The sequence below is a fragment of the Bombina bombina genome, chromosome 5 (genome assembly GCF_027579735.1).
Source record: "Bombina bombina isolate aBomBom1 chromosome 5, aBomBom1.pri, whole genome shotgun sequence".
In the NCBI taxonomy this organism is placed as follows: Eukaryota; Metazoa; Chordata; class Amphibia; order Anura; family Bombinatoridae; genus Bombina; species Bombina bombina.
Genome location: NC_069503.1, coordinates 918,678,169 through 918,698,412, shown reverse-complemented (window position 1 = coordinate 918,698,412; position 20,244 = coordinate 918,678,169). Strand labels below are relative to the sequence as shown.

The window sequence follows — 20,244 nt, the reverse complement described above, 5'->3', positions numbered from 1 at the left end:
GACCAAGATTTTAGCCACAGAGCTCTGCTGGCTAGAACCGCAATGCTAGAAATTTTGTATCACATATAAAAGAAATAGCCAGCCTTAGAGCCTTGATTCTATCAAGGATCTCCTCTATAGTATTCTTCTCTGAAATTAGATCAGAAATGGAGTTTTACCAGTGAGATGCACACCTGCAAATGTAGCAAAGCTTGCCACCGGTAGCCATAGTTAACCCTGGTGAATGTACATCTTTCTTTAGGCTTCCAGCTTCTTAACCATAGGATCCTTGAAGAAGAACTATCCTCAAGCAGGATAGTAGTGCTTTTGGCTAGAGTGGAGATAGCAACCTCTACTTTAGTTACAGAGCTCCAAGAGTCACAAACAGAATCAGCAACATGAAACATCTTCTTGAAAACAGGGGACAGGGAATAATCCCCGGCTTCTCCCATTCCTGAGCTATAATGTCCGACATACGATCTGGAACTGGAGTTATTACTACAGCTGAAGGTTCGATATCAAACACACTGTTAAGCTTATAAGACTACTTTGGAGTCTCAGCGACAGTGGCGTCGGAGTCCTCCAAGGTAGCAAGAACCTCCTTCAATAGCAATTGGAGGTGTTCCAGCTTAAATCTAAAATTAACCTCTTCTGGGTCTCCAGTACAAGCTACTGCAGACTCAGAATCAGAGATCTTGCCCTCAGAAGCCACTGAGAACTAATCTTCATCAGATAACAGAGAGACTGACTGAAGCAAACTTAGCGGAGTCAGAACTCTTGCAACGAAAATATTCTTAGATTTCCTCTCTTTCTATTACCAGCAACAGGAAAGGTTGATAAGGCTGCAGAAACCGCAGAAGTTATTTTGCGCAGCAAAATCCCCTGGAAAAATACACCCCCAGGAACTGGTTTAGAGGAACCGCAGGGCACTATATGTGACTGCTTAAGCTTTGGACGTTAGAGGGGAAAGCAAAGGAATATAATGGACAACTTATATCCTTAGAGATAGATGGCTCTGAGAGGGTATTCTTATTTAGACAAAAACGTATAGTTTTAAAAAGAGGAGCAAAATTGCACAGAGGAAAATTATTTAGCCTTTAAGCAAAAATCATATATCAAAAGACAAGGACATCAAAAAACGTCATTAATCATAACTTAAATTTTGTCCCAACTTAAATTGCTCTCCTAAATTAAACATACAAAATTACAATTTGTAAGAAAAATCTATATATATAACCTCTACCTGCACAGAGTACTTTCCCTCCTGGTGACGGGCAAGAAACTGAAGTATTCGATTTAAACTTTCACATTTTTTTTAAAAGTCTGTCATTGTTCATCTTATCAACTTTAGAATCTTTCTCCAGTAAAAGTAGGCTTGAAAATATGCCTTTTCACACCGGCACCTAAAGAACAGCATGGCCATATGTAAGCATGTCTGCTCCCTTTAACTCACTGAGTCTACACTGACATCTGCTCTTCAAAACGGCAGTTTGTATAATGAAGGCTGATACGGGAGAGCGGAGTAGGATCACATGGCCGCAACTGGAAAAAAAAATTCAAGTTGCGCCACAGGAAGAAAGCGTGCAAAGTATGCTGCGCTGTTCCTGTAATAAAAATACTTCAGAGCAGAGTCTAAATAAACATTATAAATAAAAAACATAATTTATGCTTACCTGATAAATTCCTTTCTTCTGTAGTGTGATCAGTCCACGGGTCATCATTACTTCTGGGATATTACTCCTCCCCAACAGGAAGTGCAAGAGGATTCACCCAGCAGAGCTGCATATAGCTCCTCCCCTCTACGTCACTCCCAGTCATTCGACCAAGGACCAACGAGAAAGGAAAAGCCAAGGGTGAAGTGGTGACTGGAGTATAAATTAAAAAATATTTACCTGCCTTAAAAACAGGGCGGGCCGTGGACTGATCACACTACAGAAGAAAGGAATTTATCAGGTAAGCATAAATTATGTTTTCTTCTGTTAAGTGTGATCAGTCCACGGGTCATCATTACTTCTGGGATACCAATACCAAAGCAAAAGTACACGGATGACGGGAGGGATAGGCAGGCTCTTTATACAGAAGGAACCACTGCCTGAAGAACCTTTCTCCCAAAAATAGCCTCCAATGAAGCAAAAGTGTCAAATTTGGAAAATTTGGAAAAAGTATGAAGCGAAGACCAAGTTGCAGCCTTGCAAATCTGCTCAACAGAGGCCTCATTCTTGAAGGCCCAAGTGGAAGCCACAGCTCTAGTAGAATGAGCTGTAATTCTTTCAGGAGGCTGCTGTCCAGCAGTCTCATAAGCTAAACGAATTATGCTACGAAGCCAAAAAGAAAGAGAGGTAGCAGAAGCTTTTTGACCTCTCCTCTGCCCAGAGTAAACGACAAACAGAGAAGACGTTTGTCGAAATTCCTTAGTTGCCTGTAAGTAAAATTTTAGAGCACGGACTACATCCAGGTTGTGCAGTAGACGTTCCTTCTTCGAAGAAGGATTTGGGCACAAAGAAGGAACAACAATCTCTTGATTGATATTCCTGTTAGTAACTACCTTAGGTAAGAACCCAGGTTTAGTACGCAGAACTACCTTATCCGAATGAAAAATCAAATAAGGAGAATCACAATGTAAGGCTGATAATTCAGAGACTCTTCGAGCCGAGGAAATAGCCATTAAAAATAGAACTTTCCAAGATAACAACTTTATATCAATGGAATGAAGGGGTTCAAACGGAACGCCCTGTAAAACATTAAGAACCAGGTTTAAACTCCATGGTGGAGCAACAGTTTTAAACACAGGCTTAATCCTGGCTAAAGCCTGACAAAAAGCCTGGACGTCAGGAACTTCTGACAGACGTTTGTGTAACAGAATGGACAGAGCTGAGATCTGTCCCTTTAATGAACTAGCAGATAAACCCTTTTCTAAACCTTCTTGTAGAAAAGACAATATCCTAGGAATCCTAACCTTACTCCAAGAGTAACCTTTGGATTCACACCAATATAGGTATTTACGCCATATCTTATGGTAAATCTTTCTGGTAACAGGTTTCCTAGCCTGTATTAAGGTCTCAATAACTGACTCAGAAAACCCACGTCTTGATAAAATCAAGCGTTCAATTTCCAAGCAGTCAGCTTCAGAGAAGTTAGATTTTGATGTTTGAAGGGACCCTGTATCAGAAGGTCCTGTTTCAGAGGTAGAGACCAAGGTGGACAGGATGACATGTCCACCAGGTCTGCATACCAAGTCCTGCGTGGCCACGCAGGTGCTATTAGAATCACTGATGCTCTCTCTTGTTTGATTCTGGCAATCAATTGAGGAAGCATCGGGAAGGGTGGAAACACGTAAGCCATCCTGAAGTCCCAAGGTGCTGTCAGGGCATCTATCAGGACTGCTCCTGGATCCCTGGATCTGGACCCGTAACGAGGAAGCTTGGCGTTCTGTCGAGACGCCATGAGATCTATCTCTGGTTTGCCCCAACGTCGAAGTATTTGGGCAAAGACCTCCGGATGGAGTTCCCACTCCCCCGGATGAAAAGTCTGACGACTTAAGAAATCCGCCTCCCAGTTCTCCACTCCCGGGATGTGGATTGCTGACAGGTGGCAAGAGTGAGACTCTGCCCAGCGAATTATCTTTGATACTTCCATCATAGCTAGGGAGCTTCTTGTCCCTCCCTGATGGTTGATGTAAGCTACAGTCGTGATGTTGTCCGACTGAAACCTGATGAACCCCCGAGTTGTCAACTGGGGCCAAGCCAGGAGGGCATTGAGAACTGCTCTCAATTCCAGAATGTTTATTGGCAGGAGACTCTCCTCCTGACTCCATTGTCCCTGAGCCTTCAGAGAATTCCAGACGGCACCCCAACCTAGAAGGCTGGCGTCTGTTGTTACAATTGTCCAGTCTGGTCTGCTGAATGGCATCCCCCTGGGCAGATGTGGCCGAGAAAGCCACCATAGAAGAGAATTTCTGGTCTCTTGACCCAGATTCAGAGAAGGGGATAAGTCTGAGTAATCCCCATTCCACTGACTTAGCATGCACAGTTGCAGTGGTCTGAGGTGTAAGCGTGCAAAGGGTACTATGTCCATTGCCGCTACCATTAAGCCGATTACCTCCATGCATTGAGCCACTGACGGGTGTTGAATGGAATGAAGGGTGCGGCAAGCACTTTGAAGTCTTGTTAGCCTGTCCTCTGTCAGGTAAATCTTCATTTCTACAGAATCTATAAGAGTCCCCAGGAAGGGAACTCTTGTGAGTGGAACGAGTGAACTTTTCTTTTCGTTCACCTTCCATCCATGTGACCTTAGAAATGCCAGTACTAACTCTGTATGAGACTTGGCAGCTTGAAAGCTTGAAGCTTGTATCAGAATGTCGTCTAGGTATGGAGCTACCGAGATTCCCCGCGGTCTTAGTACCGCCAGAAGAGCACCCAGAACGTTTGTGAAGATTCTTGGAGCTGTAGCCAATCCGAATGGAAGAGCCACAAACTGGTAATGCCTGTCTAGGAAGGCAAACCTTAGGTACCGGTAATGATCTTTGTGAATCGGTATGTGAAGGTAAGCATCTTTTAAATCTACAGTGGTCATGTACTGACCCTCTTGGATCATAGGTAAAATTGTCCGAATAGTCTCCATCTTGAACGATGGAACTCTTAGGAATTTGTTTAGGATCTTTAAGTCCAGGATTGGTCTGAAAGTTCCCTCTTTTTTGGGAACCACAAACAGATTTGAGTAAAACCCCTGTCCCTGTTCCGATCGTGGAACTGGATGGATTACTCCCATTAACAAGAGCTCTTGTACGCAGCGTAGAAACGCCTCTTTCTTTGTCTGGATTGTTGACAACCTTGACAGATGAAATCTCTCTCTTGGAGGAGAGTATTTGAAGTCCAGAAGGTATCCCTGAGATATTATCTCTAGCGCCCAGGGATCCTGGACATCTCTTGCCCAAGCCTGGGCGAAGAGAGAAAGTCTGCCCCCCACTAGATCCGATCCCGGATCGGGGGCCCTCAATTCATGCTGTTTTAGGGGCAGCAGCAGGTTTCCTGGTCTGCTTGCCCTTGTTCCAGGACTGGTTAGGTTTCCAGCCTTGTCTGTAGCGAGCAAAAGCTCCTTCCTGTTTTGGTGCAGAGGAAGTTGATGCTGCTCCTGCTTTGAAATTACGAAAGGAACGAAAATTAGACTGTCTAGCCTTAGCTTTGGCTTTGTCCTGAGGCAGGGCATGGCCTTTACCTCCTGTAATGTCAGCGATAATCTCTTTCAACCCGGGCCCGAATAAGGTCTGCCCTTTGAAAGGTATATTAAGCAATTTAGACTTAGAAGTAACATCAGCTGACCAGGATTTTAGCCACAGCGCCCTGCGTGCCTGAATGGCGAATCCTGAATTCTTCGCCGTAAGTTTAGTAAGATGTACTACGGCCTCCGAAATGAATGAATTAGCTAGTTTAAGGACTCTAAGCCTGTCCGTAATGTCGTCCAGAGTAGCTGAACTAATGTTCTCTTCCAGAGACTCAATCCAGAATGCCGCTGCAGCCGTGATCGGCGCAATGCATGCAAGGGGTTGCAATATAAAACCTTGTTGAACAAACATTTTCTTAAGGTAACCCTCTAATTTTTTATCCATTGGATCTGAAAAAGCACAGCTATCCTCCACCGGGATAGTGGTACGCTTAGCTAAAGTAGAAACTGCTTCCTCCACCTTAGGGACCGTTTGCCATAAGTCCCGTGTGGTGGCGTCTATTGGAAACATTTTTCTAAATATCGGAGGGGGTGAGAACGGCACACCGGGTCTATCCCACTCCTTAGTAACAATTTCAGTAAGTCTCTTAGGTATAGGAAAAACCTCAGTACTCGCCGGTACCGCAAAATATTTATCCAACCTACACATTTTCTCTGGTATTGCAACTGTGTTACAATCATTCAGAGCCGCTAACACCTCCCCTAGTAATACACAGAGGTTTTCCAGTTTAAATTTAAAATTTGAGATATCTGAATCCAGTCTGTTTGGATCAGAACCGTCACCCACAGAATGAAGTTCTCCGTCCTCATGTTCTGCCACCTGTGACGCAGTGTCTGACATGGCCCTAATATTATCAGCGCACTCTGTTCTCACCCCAGAGTGATCACGCTTACCTCTTAGTTCTGGTAATTTAGCCAAAACTTCAGTCATAACAGTAGCCATATCCTGTAATGTGATTTGTAATGGCCGCCCAGATGTACTCGGCGCTACAATATCACGCAGGTACTGACACGTGAGGCAGGTACTGACACGTGAGGCGAGTTAGTCGGCATAACTCTCCCCTCGTTGTTTGGTGAAATTTGTTCAATTTGTACAGATTGACTTTTATTTAAAGTAGCATCAATACAGTTAATACATAAATTTCTATTGGGCTCCACTTTGGCATTGCAACAAATGACACAGGTATCTTCCTCTGAATCAGACATGTTTAACACACTAGCAAATAAACTTGCAACTTGGAATACAATTCAATTAGAATAATATTAAAAACGTACTGTGCCTTTAAGAAGCACAGAAGATCTATGACAGTTGAAAATTAATAAATTGAAACAGTTATAGCCTCAATCCTTATAAACAACACAACTTTAGCAAAGGTTTAATCCCATTAGCAAAGATAACAAATTCTGAAAGCAGGAAACAAATTACAGAATAAACGTTTTTTGTCTCAGTCAACTATAATTCTCACAGCTCTGCTGAGAGAAATTACCTCCCTCAAAATAAGTTTTGAAGACCCCTGAGCTCTGTAGAGATGAACCGGATCATGCAGGAAATACAATGAGCTGCTGACTGAAATATCTGATGCGTAGCAAAGGCGCCAAAAAACGGCCCCTCCCCCTCACACACAGCAGTGAGAGAGAACAGAAACTGTCAGAAAAAAGATTAAGCAACTGCCAAGTGGAAAAATAGTGCCCAAAACATTTATTCACTCAGTACCTCAGCAAATGAAAACGATTTTACATTCCAGCAAAAACGTTAAACATAATTTCTAGTTATTAAACAGCTTTATGTACTTCTTACAGTGTAATTCTAGTGAAGTACCATTCCCCAGAATACTGAAGTGTAAAGTATACATACATGACATTATATCGGTATGGCAGGATTTTCTCATCAATTCCATTGTCAGAAAATAAAAGCTGCTACATACCTCTATGCAGATTCATCTGCCCGCTGTCCCCTGATCTGAAGTTTACCTCTCCTCAGATGGCCGAGAAACAGCAATATGATCTTAACTACTCCGGCTAAAATCATAGCAAAAACTCTGGTAGATTCTTCTTCAAACTCTGCCAGAGAGGTAATAACACACTCCGGTGCTATTTTAAAATAACAAACTTTTGATTGAAGATATAAAACTAAGCATAATCACCATAGTCCTCTCACACATCCTATCTAGTCGTTGGGTGCAAGAGAATGACTGGGAGTGACGTAGAGGGGAGGAGCTATATGCAGCTCTGCTGGGTGAATCCTCTTGCACTTCCTGTTGGGGAGGAGTAATATCCCAGAAGTAATGATGACCCGTGGACTGATCACACTTAACAGAAGAAAAGGGTATTGTCTCCTTCACCACTCTCAAGCCTAGGGCATATAAAGGCTCTTATTTCACTCTCAAGCCTGCCCATTAACTGAACCTGCAGTTACATGTAATTACATATCTGTAACCCCTAAGCAGTTGCAGTGCCCCCGAGCTGTCCATATTAAATATATACATCTCCCAGAGATAGTTAAGTCCCATTAATATATCCCCCATCAGCGATAATTCTTAGATGAGGGAAAAGCACTTACCTGTGGATCCAGCTGCTGGACAGGAACAGCATCTTAGGTGTGACAGAGTAATCCACCACTGACATTGACCTGTAAAAAAAGAAAAAAAAAAGAGTAACCAACCCTTATTTTCTATAGAGGGGTAGCACTGATGTTAGAAGTTAAGCAAGGACTACCTCGCCGTCTTCTAACTGCTAAAAGCCACCATTACTCTTACTAAAGAGATTTACATGGACACAGCATAGCCTCAACCCTTGCTTGCAGGGAAAAGTACCCATAAAAGGATTAATCTCTTTAGACACCTTCGCACATCCTCCCGTGATAGAGGCAAAGAGAATGACTGGGGATTATGGGTAAGGGAAGTGACACTTAACAGTTCTGCTGGGGTGCTCTTTGCCTCCTCCTGCTGACCAGGAGTTGAATTCCCACTAGTAATTGGAATGAAATTGTGGACTCGCCATGCCATAGGAAAGAAAAACAAAAACCATCTATCCCATAAAATGAGGGGATAAAAAAGTGAAGAACCAATGTGCCAGACGATTATTGAAGGACACTATTAAATCCATTTCTGAACAACACCGATTTGCAAACAGAATACACATCTGTGATGCCTGGGCTGGGATAGTACTTAGGTAAGCTTACTTATAGATTAGATTTGCTAGATGATTAATCATAAAAGTTTAATTTTTGACTTCCCTCTCCCTTTCAATATCTTTCCAGGCACAACTGGCTGTTTTGCAATGAGAATAGTCTCATAATTCATACTGCTTGAGATTGTGCTGTGGTTCGAAGCACAGTAGGATTTACTATGTATAAGTGCTGTTACATGCTCTGTGTTCCCAGGTGTTTAGTGATAGAATAACTTTGGAAGAAGGAAGTCGTAGTGTTAAAAATACAGTATCATTGCGTCTTAAATGATCCAATATAGCGGAGCCCATTTAAAGAATTAAATAAAAAGAAAGGCAACGTGGACCTCCACTTTCTCTATTTTGTAATCCCTCTGTCCTAGCTGCCTATATGGGGAGAAAGAAAATGAAGGGAGGCTACTTTTAAGTGATAAAAACTGTAGTGGTTATTTCGGTCTATTCCCTATAAGGAGGGGGTATATGACGGAGTATTCTTCTAGGGTGCACAAAAATAAAATTATTGTACCAGCTTACCTAGGAGCATCCAATTAACAGAACAGATTATTTTTATGTATACATATATTATTTATAAATATACACATATTGTTGAACTATAAATATTGATTGAGCCAAAGCATTAGATCGAAGAGATCTTTTGTATAACATTAAGAACAAGTGAGAGTCTGGATATAATTATCCCTACTATATATAAAGAAAAGTCAAACAATGTATACAAAAACACTGGGATGACACAATCTTAAAGGGTAATATCCATAAAGAAAGAAAACCCACTAATAATCTTTAGGTAAAAAGATTAGAAAAACATTAGTGTTATGATACCTGCATCAAAAATCACACTCCATAGAGCTTGCCAAGCCCCGGTATAAAATTTAGAAATGTGGACTAGAGACAAAGAAGGCAAAATAAGCAGTGTAAGGATCGCAAAGTCAGAATCAATATGGGCAAAGATAACAAAAGTATAAAGCTAAATAATTATCAGGAACAGGCTGTGTCAAGGAAGACGGAAACAAAAATCAGCAGGCAAAAGGAGAAAAGTCAAAATCAAAAAAGATGAGTAACTAAGAAGCAAACACAAGAAAGAGAAAACTGAATACAAGGGCACTGTAACATAGGACAGTTTCCTTTATATAGGAATTCCAGGAAAACAGTTGTCAAAAGCAGACCCAGACTAGAGGCTAGAAGTGCTAATAAAAGAGCAACATCAATCATAGAAATGCATGGCCATGGCCAAGATAATGAAGAAAAATTGATAAAAACATAATTTATGTAAGAACATACCTGATAAATTAATTTCTTTCATATTGGCAAGAGTCCATGAGCTAGTGACGTATGGGATATACAATCTTACCAGGAGGGGCAAAGTTTCCAAAACCTCAAAATGCCTATAAATACACCCCTCACCACACCCACAATTCAGTTTAACGAATAGCCAAGAAGTGGGGTGATAAAGAAAGGAGTAATAAAGCATCAACAAAGGAATTTGGAAATAATTGTGCTTTATACAAAAAAAATCATAACCACCATAAAAAAAGGGTGGGCCTCATGGACTCTTGCCAACATGAAAGAAATGAATTTATGATGTAAGTTCTTACATAAATTATTAGTTTTCTTTCATGTAATTGGCAAGAGTCCATGAGCTAGTGACGTATGGGATAGCAATACCCAAGATGTGGAACTCCACGCAAGAGTCACTAGAGAGGGAGGAATAAAAATAAAAAGCCATTTTCTGCTGAAAAAAATAATTCACAACCCAAAATATAAAAGTTTAATCTCATAAATTAAAGGAATAAATTTAAATCAAAAGCAGAAGAAACAAACTGAAACAGCTGTCTGAAGAACTTTTCTACCAAAAACTGCTTCCGAAGAAGCAAATACATCAAAATGGTAGAATTTAGTAAATGTATGCAAAGAAGACCAAGTAGCAGCTTTGCAAATCTGATCAACTGAAGCTTCATTCTTAAAAGTCCAGGAAGTGGAAACTGATCTAGTAGAATGAGCTGTAATTCTCTGAGGCGGGGCTTGACCACAAAGCCAAAGAAACGGCAGAAGCCTTCTGACCTTTCTAGAACCAGAAAAGATAACAAATAGACTAGAAGTCTTCCTGAAATCTTAGTAGCTTCAACATAATATGTCAGAGTTCTCACCACATCCAAAGAATGTAAAGATCTCTCCAAAGAATTTTTAGGATTAGGACACAAGGAAGGAACAACAATTTCTCTATTAATGTTGTTAGAATTCACAACCTTAGGTAAGAATTTAAATGAAGTCCGCAAAACTGCCTTATCCTGATGAAAAATCAGAAAAGGAGATTCACGAAGAGAGAGCGGATAATTCAGAAACTCTTCAAGCAGAAGAGATGGCCAAAAAGAACAATACTTTCCAAGAAAGTAGTTTAATGTCCAAAGAATGCATAGGCTCAAACGGAGGAGCCTGTAAATCCTTCAAAACCAAATTAAAACTCCAAGGAGGAGAGATTGATTTAATGACAGACTTGATATGAACCAAAGCCTGCACAAAACAATGAATATAAGGAAGTATAGCAATCTTTCTGTGAAATAAAACAGAAAGAGCAGAGATTTGTCCTTTCAAGGAACATGCAACAAACCTTTATCCTAACCATCCTGAAGAAATTTGTAAAATTCTAGAAATTCTAAAAGAATGCAAAGAGAATTTATGAGAAGAACACCATGAAATGTAAGTCTTCCAAACTCGATAATAAATATTTCTAGAAACAGATTTACGAGTCTGCAACGTAGTATTAATCACGGAGTCAGAAAAACCTCTATGACTAAGAACTAAGCGTTCAATTACCATAACTTCAAATTTAATGATTGGAGATCCTGATGAAAAAACGGACCTTGAGATAGGTCTGGCCTTAATGGAAGTGGCCAAGGTTGGCAACTGGACATCCGAACAAGATCCGCATACCAAAACCTGTGAGGCCATGCTGGAGCCACCAGCAGCACAAATGATTGCTCCATGATGATTTTGGAGATCACTCTTGGAAGAAGAACTAGAGGCGGGAAAATAAAAGCCGGTTGATAACACCAAGGAAGTGTCAACGCATGCACTGCTTCCGCCTGAGGATCCCTGGACCTGGACAGGTACCTGGGAAGTTCCTTGTTTAGATGAGATGCCATCAGATCTATTTCTGGAAGCCCCCACATCTGAACAACTTGAGAAAACACATCTGGGTGGAGAAACCATTCTCCCGGATGTAGCGGCGACGACTGAGGTAATCCGCTTCCCAATTGTCTATACCTGGGATATGAACAGCAGAAAATAGACAGGAGCTGGATTCCGCCCAAACAAGTATCAAAGATACTGCTTTCCTAGCTTGAGGACTGAGTCCCACCCTGATGATTGACATATGCCACAGTTGTGAAATTGTCTGTCTGAAAGCAAAAGAACGGTTCTCTCTTTAACAGAGGCCCCTAGAATTATATGATGGTGATCTAACCACCAAGTCAGAGAAAGTCGAACATTGGGATTTAAGGATATTAATTGTGATATCCTTGTATAATCCCTGCACCATTGGTTCAGCATACAAAGCTGGAGAGGTCTCATATGAAAACGAGCAAAGGGGATCACGTCCGATGCTGCAGTCATGAGACCTAAAACATCCATGCACAAAGCTACAGAAGGGAATGACTGAGACTGAAGGTTCCAACAGGCTGCAACCAATTAATGTCTCATGTCTGTTAGAGACAAAGTCATGGACACTGAATCTATCTGAAAACCTAAAAAGGTTACCCTTGTCTGAGGAATCAAAGAACTTTTTGGTAAATTGATCCTCCAACCAGGTCTTCAAAGAAACAACACTAGTTGATTCATGTGAGATTCTGCAGAACGTAAAGACTGAGCAAGTACCAAGATATCGTCCAAATAAGTAAACACCGCAATACCCCGCTCTCTGAATACAGAGAGTAGGACACCGAGAACCTTTGAAAAGATTCTTGGAGCTGTCGCTAGGTCAAAAGGAAGAGCAACAAATTGGTAATGCTTGTCTAGAAAAGAGTATCTCAGGAACTGATAGTGATCTGGATGAATCGGAATATAAAAATATGCATCCTGTAAGTCTATTGTGGACATATAATGCCCTTGCTGAACAAAAGGCAGAATAGTACTTAGTCACCATTTTGAAAGTTAGTACTCTTACATATCGATTCAAAATTTTTAGATCCAAAACTAGTCTGAATTAATTTTCTCTTTCTTTGGGACAATGGATAGATTTGAATAAAACCCCAAACCCTGTTCCTGAAACGGAACTGGCATGATTACCTCTAAAAACTCCAGGTCTGAAACACATTTCAGGAAAGCCTGAGCCTTTACTGGGTTTGCTGGAATGCGTGAGAGAAAAAAAATCTTCTCACAGGCGGTCTTACTCTGAATCCTATTCTGAACCCCTGAGACACAATACTCTGAATCCAATGATTTTGGACTGAATTGATCCAAACATCTTTGAAAAATCTTAATCTGCCCCCTACCAGCTGAGCTAGAATAAGGGCCGCACCTTCATGTGGACTTGGGGGCTGGCTTTGATCTCTTAAATGGCTTGGATTTATTCCAATTTGAAGAAGGCTTCCAATTAGAAACAGAATCCTTGGGGGAAGAAAAATGTTTCTGTTCCTTATTTTGTCGAAAGGAACGAAAACGGCTAGAAGCTTTAGATTTACCCTTAGGTCTTTAATCCCGAGGCAAAAAAACTCCCTTCCCCCCAGTGACAGTTGAAATTATTGAATCCAACTGAGAACCAAATAATTTATTACCTTGGAAAGAAAGAGATAGCAATCTGGACTAGAAGTCATATCGGCATTCCAAGATTTAAGCCACAAAGCTCTTTTAGCTAAAATAGCTAAAGACATAGATTTAACATCAATTTTGATGATATCAAGAATGGCATCACAAATAAAATTATTAGCATGTTGAATCCAGTCAACCATGCTAGACAAATCATGATCAGATACTTGTTGCGCTAAAGTTTCCAAGCAAAAAGTTGAAGCAGCTGCAACATCAGTCAAATAAATTGCAGGCCTAAAAAGAAGACCTGAATAAAAATAAGCTTTCCTTAGATAAGATTCAAGTTTCCTATCTAAAGGACCTTTAAAAGAAATACTATCTTCCGTAGTAAAAGTAGTATGTTAACTTTGGGGATCTTTTCCCAAAACTCCAATCTAACTGCTGGCAAAGGATACAATTTTTTAAACCTTGAAGAAGGAATAAAAGAAGTACCAGGCCTATTCCCTTCCTTAGAAATCATAATAGAACTAGCATCAGGAACTGAAACAAACTCTGGATTAACCACAGGAGGTTTATAAACAGAATTAAAATGTTTACTAATTTAAATATCAAGAGGACTAGTCTCCTCAATAAATAAATAAGTAGATTTGTCAGTGTCAATATCTGGGGAAGGATCTTCTGAATCAGATAGAACCTCATCAGAGGAGGATAATTCAGTATGTTGTCGGTCATTTGAAATTTCATCAACTTTAGGAGAAGTTTTAAAAGACCTTTACATTTATTAGAAGGCGGGATGGCAGACAAAGCCTTCTGAATAGAATCAGCAATAAATTATTATAAATTCATAGGTATATCTTCTACATTAGATGTTAAAAGAACAGCAACAGGCAATGTACTATTACTGATGGACACATTCTCTGCATATAAAAGTTTATCACGACAATTTATTACAAACCACAGCTGGAGATATAATCTCCACAAGATTACAACAAATGTACTTAGCTTCGGTAGAACTGTTATCAGTCAGCAGGGTTCCAACAGTGAATTCTGAGACAGGATCAGATTGAGACATCTTGCAAATGTAAGAGAAAAAAACAACATATAAAGCAAAATGATCAATTTCCTTATATGGCAGTTTAAGGAATGGGAAAAAATGCAAACAGCATAGCCCTCTAATAGATAAAAAAAACCCATATAGGAATGGGATTTAAAATAATGAAAATATTTGGCGCCAAGTAAGACGCACAAACAAACAGAGAATTTTTTTGGCGCTAACATCCGGAAATGACACACTCGCGTCATTGAAGACGCAACCTTGTGAAAGGACTCAGCGTCGACATAGACGCCGGAAATTACGAATTTGCATCATCGAACGTAACTTCGCGCCAAAAAAAATCTTGCGCCAAAAATTACGCAATATAGTTTGGCATTTTGCGCACTCGCGAGCCTAATTCTGTCCACAAATTTAAAATGACAGTCAATTGAAAAAAGACTATACCCCAGGTAAGAAATACATTTTCCTAAAAAATGCATTTCCCAGATATGAAACGGACAGTCTCCAAAAGAAAATATACTGAAACCTGAATCATGGCAAATATAAGTACAATACATATATTTAGAACTTTATATAAATACATAAAGTGCCAAACCATAGCTGAGAGTGTCTTAAGTAATGAAAACATACTTACCAAAAGACACCCATCCACATATACTGTAGCAGATAGCCAAACCAATACTGAAACGGTAATCAGTAGAGGTAATGGAATATGAGATTATATCGTTGATCTGAAAAGGGAGGTAGGAGATGAATCTCTACGACCGATAACAGAGAACCTATGAAATAGATCCCTGTGAGGAAAACCATTGCATTCAATAGGTGATACTCCCTTCACATCCCTCTGACATTCACTGTACTCTGAGAGGAATCGGGCTTCAAAAATGCTGAGAAGCGCATATCAACGTAGAAATCTTAGCACAAACTTACTTCACCACCTCCATAGGAGGCAAAGTTTGTAAAACTGTATTGTGGGTGTGGTGAGGGGTGTATTTATAGGCATTTTGAGGTTTGGGAAAATTTGCCCCTCCTGGTAGGTCTGTATATCCCATAGGTCACTAGCTCATGGACTCTTGCCAATTACATGAAAGAAAAGGAGTAAATTAGAAAGTTGCTAAAAAAAATGCATGCTCTATCTGAATCATGAAAGAAAAAATTTGGATTTAGTATCCCTTTAAAAATATGATATCCTCTAGTAGATTGAAAAAAAATAGATCTTTAAAAAGTCTGCCTTCAATGTAATCAAATGCATACTATATTAGAAGTTTTTAAAAGTAGACATTTTTTTTTTTTAAATTGTAGATTGGATTATTTAGTATGTGATTGATTGCCTATGTAAAATGTTATATGTTGGTTGTAAATATGATTGAATCTTCGTGCAAGCAGTTATACGTTAGTAGAACCAAATGAACCTGAAGACAAGGTATATTGAACACAAAATAATATTGAAGCTAAAAACCTCGATAAAAAGAGCATCAATTATGTGATTATCTATCTGTATAGACTTCCAGTGACAGACAGGAACTCTCCGGTTTTGTAAATCATATCCTTTGTTTAACAATAGCAACTCCAGCCATCTGCTCGAGTCCCGGGTTGCGCAACTGCGCATGCGCACCAAGCTCTATGGAAGCACCAGCATCTAAAAATGTCAAAAGAGCTCACAAATCAACAATCCGTTTTTGTAACATTAGTAAATGTGTTCATACACGTTAGATACAATTACCAACAATGTCTTCACTGATTTTACTTATTCAGTCACCTAAACACTAGAATACTAAATTGATTTCTGAGCTCTTGACATTTTTAGATGTTTATACCTCTTCTTGGTGCGCATGCGCAGTTGGGACACGAGCAGATGGCTGGAGTTGAAGTGAACACGGTGGTAGAAATATATACGTGGGTTAGTGTACTGTGTATGTTTAATGGTCTGAGTAAGGGGGTTTTCCCCCGAAACATTACTATTATTAAACAAAGGATATGATTTACAAAACCGGAGAGTACCTCTCTGTATTAGTTTACAGTGCACCCTGGATGCTGAATGAAATTGAGTGAGTGCTGGTTCTTGTTTTGTTTATTTATATATATATATATATATATATATATATATATATATATATTTATTTATTTATTATTATCGGTTATTTGTAGAGCGCCAACAGATTCCGCAGCGCTGATATATATATATATATATATATATATCACACATACTTATTAAAGTGATGAGACACAATACAGAAAGTAGTCATGGAGACCACGTGGCAATTTGTTGACTTTCCACCAACTCTCTCGTGTTTAGCCACCAATGGGTCACATTTTGATAACAAGGAAAAATAAAAAAAACAAGAATATCATTGTCATCTCTCTACTGCATCGGTATTTGTTTAACTCCTACATTATATTGCTTATATACAGAAGTAGTTCATGCAATAAAACAGTTCTTGCATTCTTCTTTCACCCACACACTGACACCTATTAGTTCATATAAAGCAACTTCCTTGTTAAACTTTTCTCAGTGTACAGAGATTTACTTCATCATTTTCTGGTCTTTGCATAATCAACAGAAACTCAAAATCCCTAATACTAAGTATTAAAATCATACATAACATCTATCAGGAAATATATGGTTAGGGTTTACACTGTAAGTTAAGGATTGCTTAGAGATTTATAGCAATAGGGGTCAAAATTCAATGTTAAAGCCAATAATGTCTTTCATTGCAAATATTCAGCTAAAGGATTTTCATGTATTAGAGTTAATGGAAACAAACACCAGTTCAACCAGTACAGCAACATTTATTATGCACAGCCTCTTCCTGAAAATGAACGTGACAAGTAGAACAGTGTTCTAGATTTACATCACAGCTATAGAGAAACCATATGAAGTTTTAATCAGGATATGTAATAGCTATAAACCACTTTGCAGTGGTTACACACAGAGCATGTCATTTTTGTCCCTTTAAATATTTTAACTGACAGGACATAGTTTTCTCTATGTTTTAACCCCCCTGCAGAGGAGTTGAACGTGTGCTCAAGAGAGATTATGCATTGTTGCTGCTGACCAGGACATGGATGGTAAACAAAACAAAAGTAGCTTGCTCTAATTGCTGCGACTCGCCAGCTGTGCCCTGCTAGGGCTCAACACTTGAGTGTGCCTAGAGTGCAGATAGGCTGAAATCTGTCATTACTTTGCAGGAGTTAAATTACATAGTAACAACTAGCATCTGTCTCTAGCATTAACCATAGCATCTCATTATTACTCCAGAGCAGTGTTTTTCAACCAGTGTGCCGGGGAAGATCCTCAGGTGTGCCGCGGCAGACTGACAACAGTGCGGGGGTGTCCCTCTTTCAAATTTTGAAATATTGGGAGGTATGTGACAGGCTCATCAGGCATCATTTACAACCATAGAAAAAGTAAAGAATTGAAGCTCATCAGTATGCCAAAAAGTGATTCACTTTATTGTAGAGACAGCAGGGTCCACATACCACGACGTTTCAGGGCAGTATGCCCCTTAATCATGTGATAACAACCTATACAGATACACCAGTTTAAATAGCTTACCTGGGATTAACCCTTACAATCTTTCTAACAATGCAATAGTAGAGGGACAGCGCCATCTAGCGGCCCCCTAGGTGTATAGTCTCCTAAAAAACAGTAAATAAAAACAAACAGCTATGAAGCCCTGATTACAGATTCAAACAATGTCAAAAATTGAACCTATCAAATTTTATCCATAAATTATGGATAACATTTGATAGGTTCAATTTTTGACATTGTTCTTTGGACATAGGTTCTTTCAGTGATATGAATTAGTATTTTAAATACTTTTCAGACCTAGGTCATATGTTTTTAAGGAACAAATTAAACCGCTATTAAATTGTTTTATTTTAATCACAATTTATAAGTTAATTATTGAAAATATTGTGATTGTCTTTAATATAAAAAGATAGTTTAAGATAGGCGTTAGGATTTCAACTAGAAGTCAGATCCTGGTGTACTGGAAGATCACTGATGAAATTGTGAAAACATTAACATATAGATAAAAAAATGTATCAGCACAGGCCTCCTACATAAAGCATTTAATGTATAAACAAATTATGAACATACATACCTGAAAATGAACTCTTGGGGATTGTATAATAGAAAGATTTGAGCCAATTTTCCGCACAATACTTCGAGAGGAACCGTAAGATTTTCCAGACCCAGCTGCCTAATATAAAAGTGAAGAAATATTAAATACTGCAAAGGATAGAATAAATAATTCAACTTAAAAACGTATCTACTGTATGTTCAACTATTCTAAAGGGATTTTTAAAAAATGATCCAGGAGGCCACAAATCTGTTTAAAATGTAGTAGCCAGACATAATTCCAGAAGCCAGACAGTTCTATTTATATACAGATACAGTATATGGAGAATAACCCAATAATTTAGAAGCCAGGGGTACCATTCTAGTAGCCAATGGCTCCCATGCTTCTAGTTTGTCTAGCCCAGCATTACACAGTAGCTATAAATGCAAGCCATGAAGTCAGATGGAGTGCCAGATTCCTAAAATGAATGCCCCAAACACTGCCCTTGAAGCACCGATTAAAAACAAAATCTCATAGCTTAAAAAGAGACAATACTTTAAAACATGGCTTGAAAAATGTTGTTTATACCTCAAATATTAAGTTGGCAGATTATACATACATAGGGGTGAAAACTTTACACATCTTAAAAATTAGGGAGGGAACATTTTGTTTTTTTAATCTATTCTTTCCAGGGCCGCCGAAGCTGCACTTCAACACCCAGGGTGCCAATCACATTCATTTAAAATGCATTTTTTTAAAGAAATATTTAAGCAAAATTACATTTCCAATATGTTTAATTATAATTAGAAAAAACAACAACAATATTAAACCAAAAAAAAAAACAACAAACAAACATGTATTTTGTGTTTTATCTACACTTCCTCAAACAGGTTAGAATAGATCATGCAGGCCTTCCCTAAAACTACTACATTCTACACACTGATTGTGTGATCGGTGCAGGAGCTCATTATTTAGGCCTCTCATCAGACATAGGATTCAATAGGCTTTTCAAGTGGTATTACCCTGTGATAAAAAAAATGCTAAATTACAGTAGTAAAAGCTTTTAAACCATTTATTTATGAAGTAATAAAACATTTAATCACTTGCATGTTTATTTTGTAATGCTAAGGTCATTAAAGGGACCATATACTATTAAATTGTTTTTCCCTTAATGGGTTTCCAATTACTTTTTTACCAGCTGCAGAGTTTAAAATTATGAGATTTGCTATTTTAAGGCTTATTTGTGTATATGAATTAGCTGATTTTGGCCTAGATTTGGAGTTTGGAGTTAGCCGTGAAAACCAGCGTTAGAGGCTCCTAACGCTGGTTTTAGGCTACCTCCGGTATTTGGAGTCACTCAAAATAGGGTCTAACGCTCACTTTTCAGCCGCGACTTTTCCATACCGCAGATCCCCTTAAGTCAATTGCGTATCCTATCTTTTCAATGGGAGTTTTCTAACTCCGGTATTTAGAGTCGTGTCTGAAGTGAGCGTTAGAAATCTAACGACAAAACTCCAGCCGCAGGAAAAAAGTCAGTAGTTAAGAGCTTTCTGGGCTAACGCCGGTTTATAAAGCTCTTAACTACTGTACTCTAAAGTACACTAACACCCATAAACTACCTATGTACCCCTAAACAGAGGTCCCCCCACATCGCCGACACTCTATTACATTTTTTTAACCCCTAATCTGCCGACCGCCACCTACGTTATACTTATGTACCCCTAATCTGCTGCCCCTAACACCGCCGACCCCTATATTATATTTATTAACCCCTAATCTGCCCCCCTCAACATCGCCTCCACCTGCCTACACTTATTAACCCCTAATCTGCCGAGCGGACAGCACCGCTATTATTATAAAGTTATTAACCCCTAATCCGCCTCACTAACCCTATAATAAATAGTATTAACCCCTAATCTGCCCTCCCTAACATCGCCGACACCTAACTTCAAACATTAACCCCTAATCTGCCGACTGGAGCTCACCGCTATTCTAATAAAT

General features: G+C 39.2%; 1 protein-coding gene across 2 annotated transcripts in view; it reads right to left on the bottom strand.

Annotated features, from left to right (window-relative positions):
* The window catches only part of MTFR1 (mitochondrial fission regulator 1), a 202,670-nt gene that overhangs the window by 88,457 nt on the left and 93,969 nt on the right, over window positions 1-20,244 (bottom strand). For both annotated transcript variants that reach the window (XM_053715077.1, XM_053715078.1), the window contains one exon: window positions 18,286-18,384. In XM_053715077.1, the coding sequence (XP_053571052.1) occupies window positions 18,286-18,384 (99 nt within the window). The remainder of the gene's footprint in view (window positions 1-18,285; window positions 18,385-20,244) is intronic.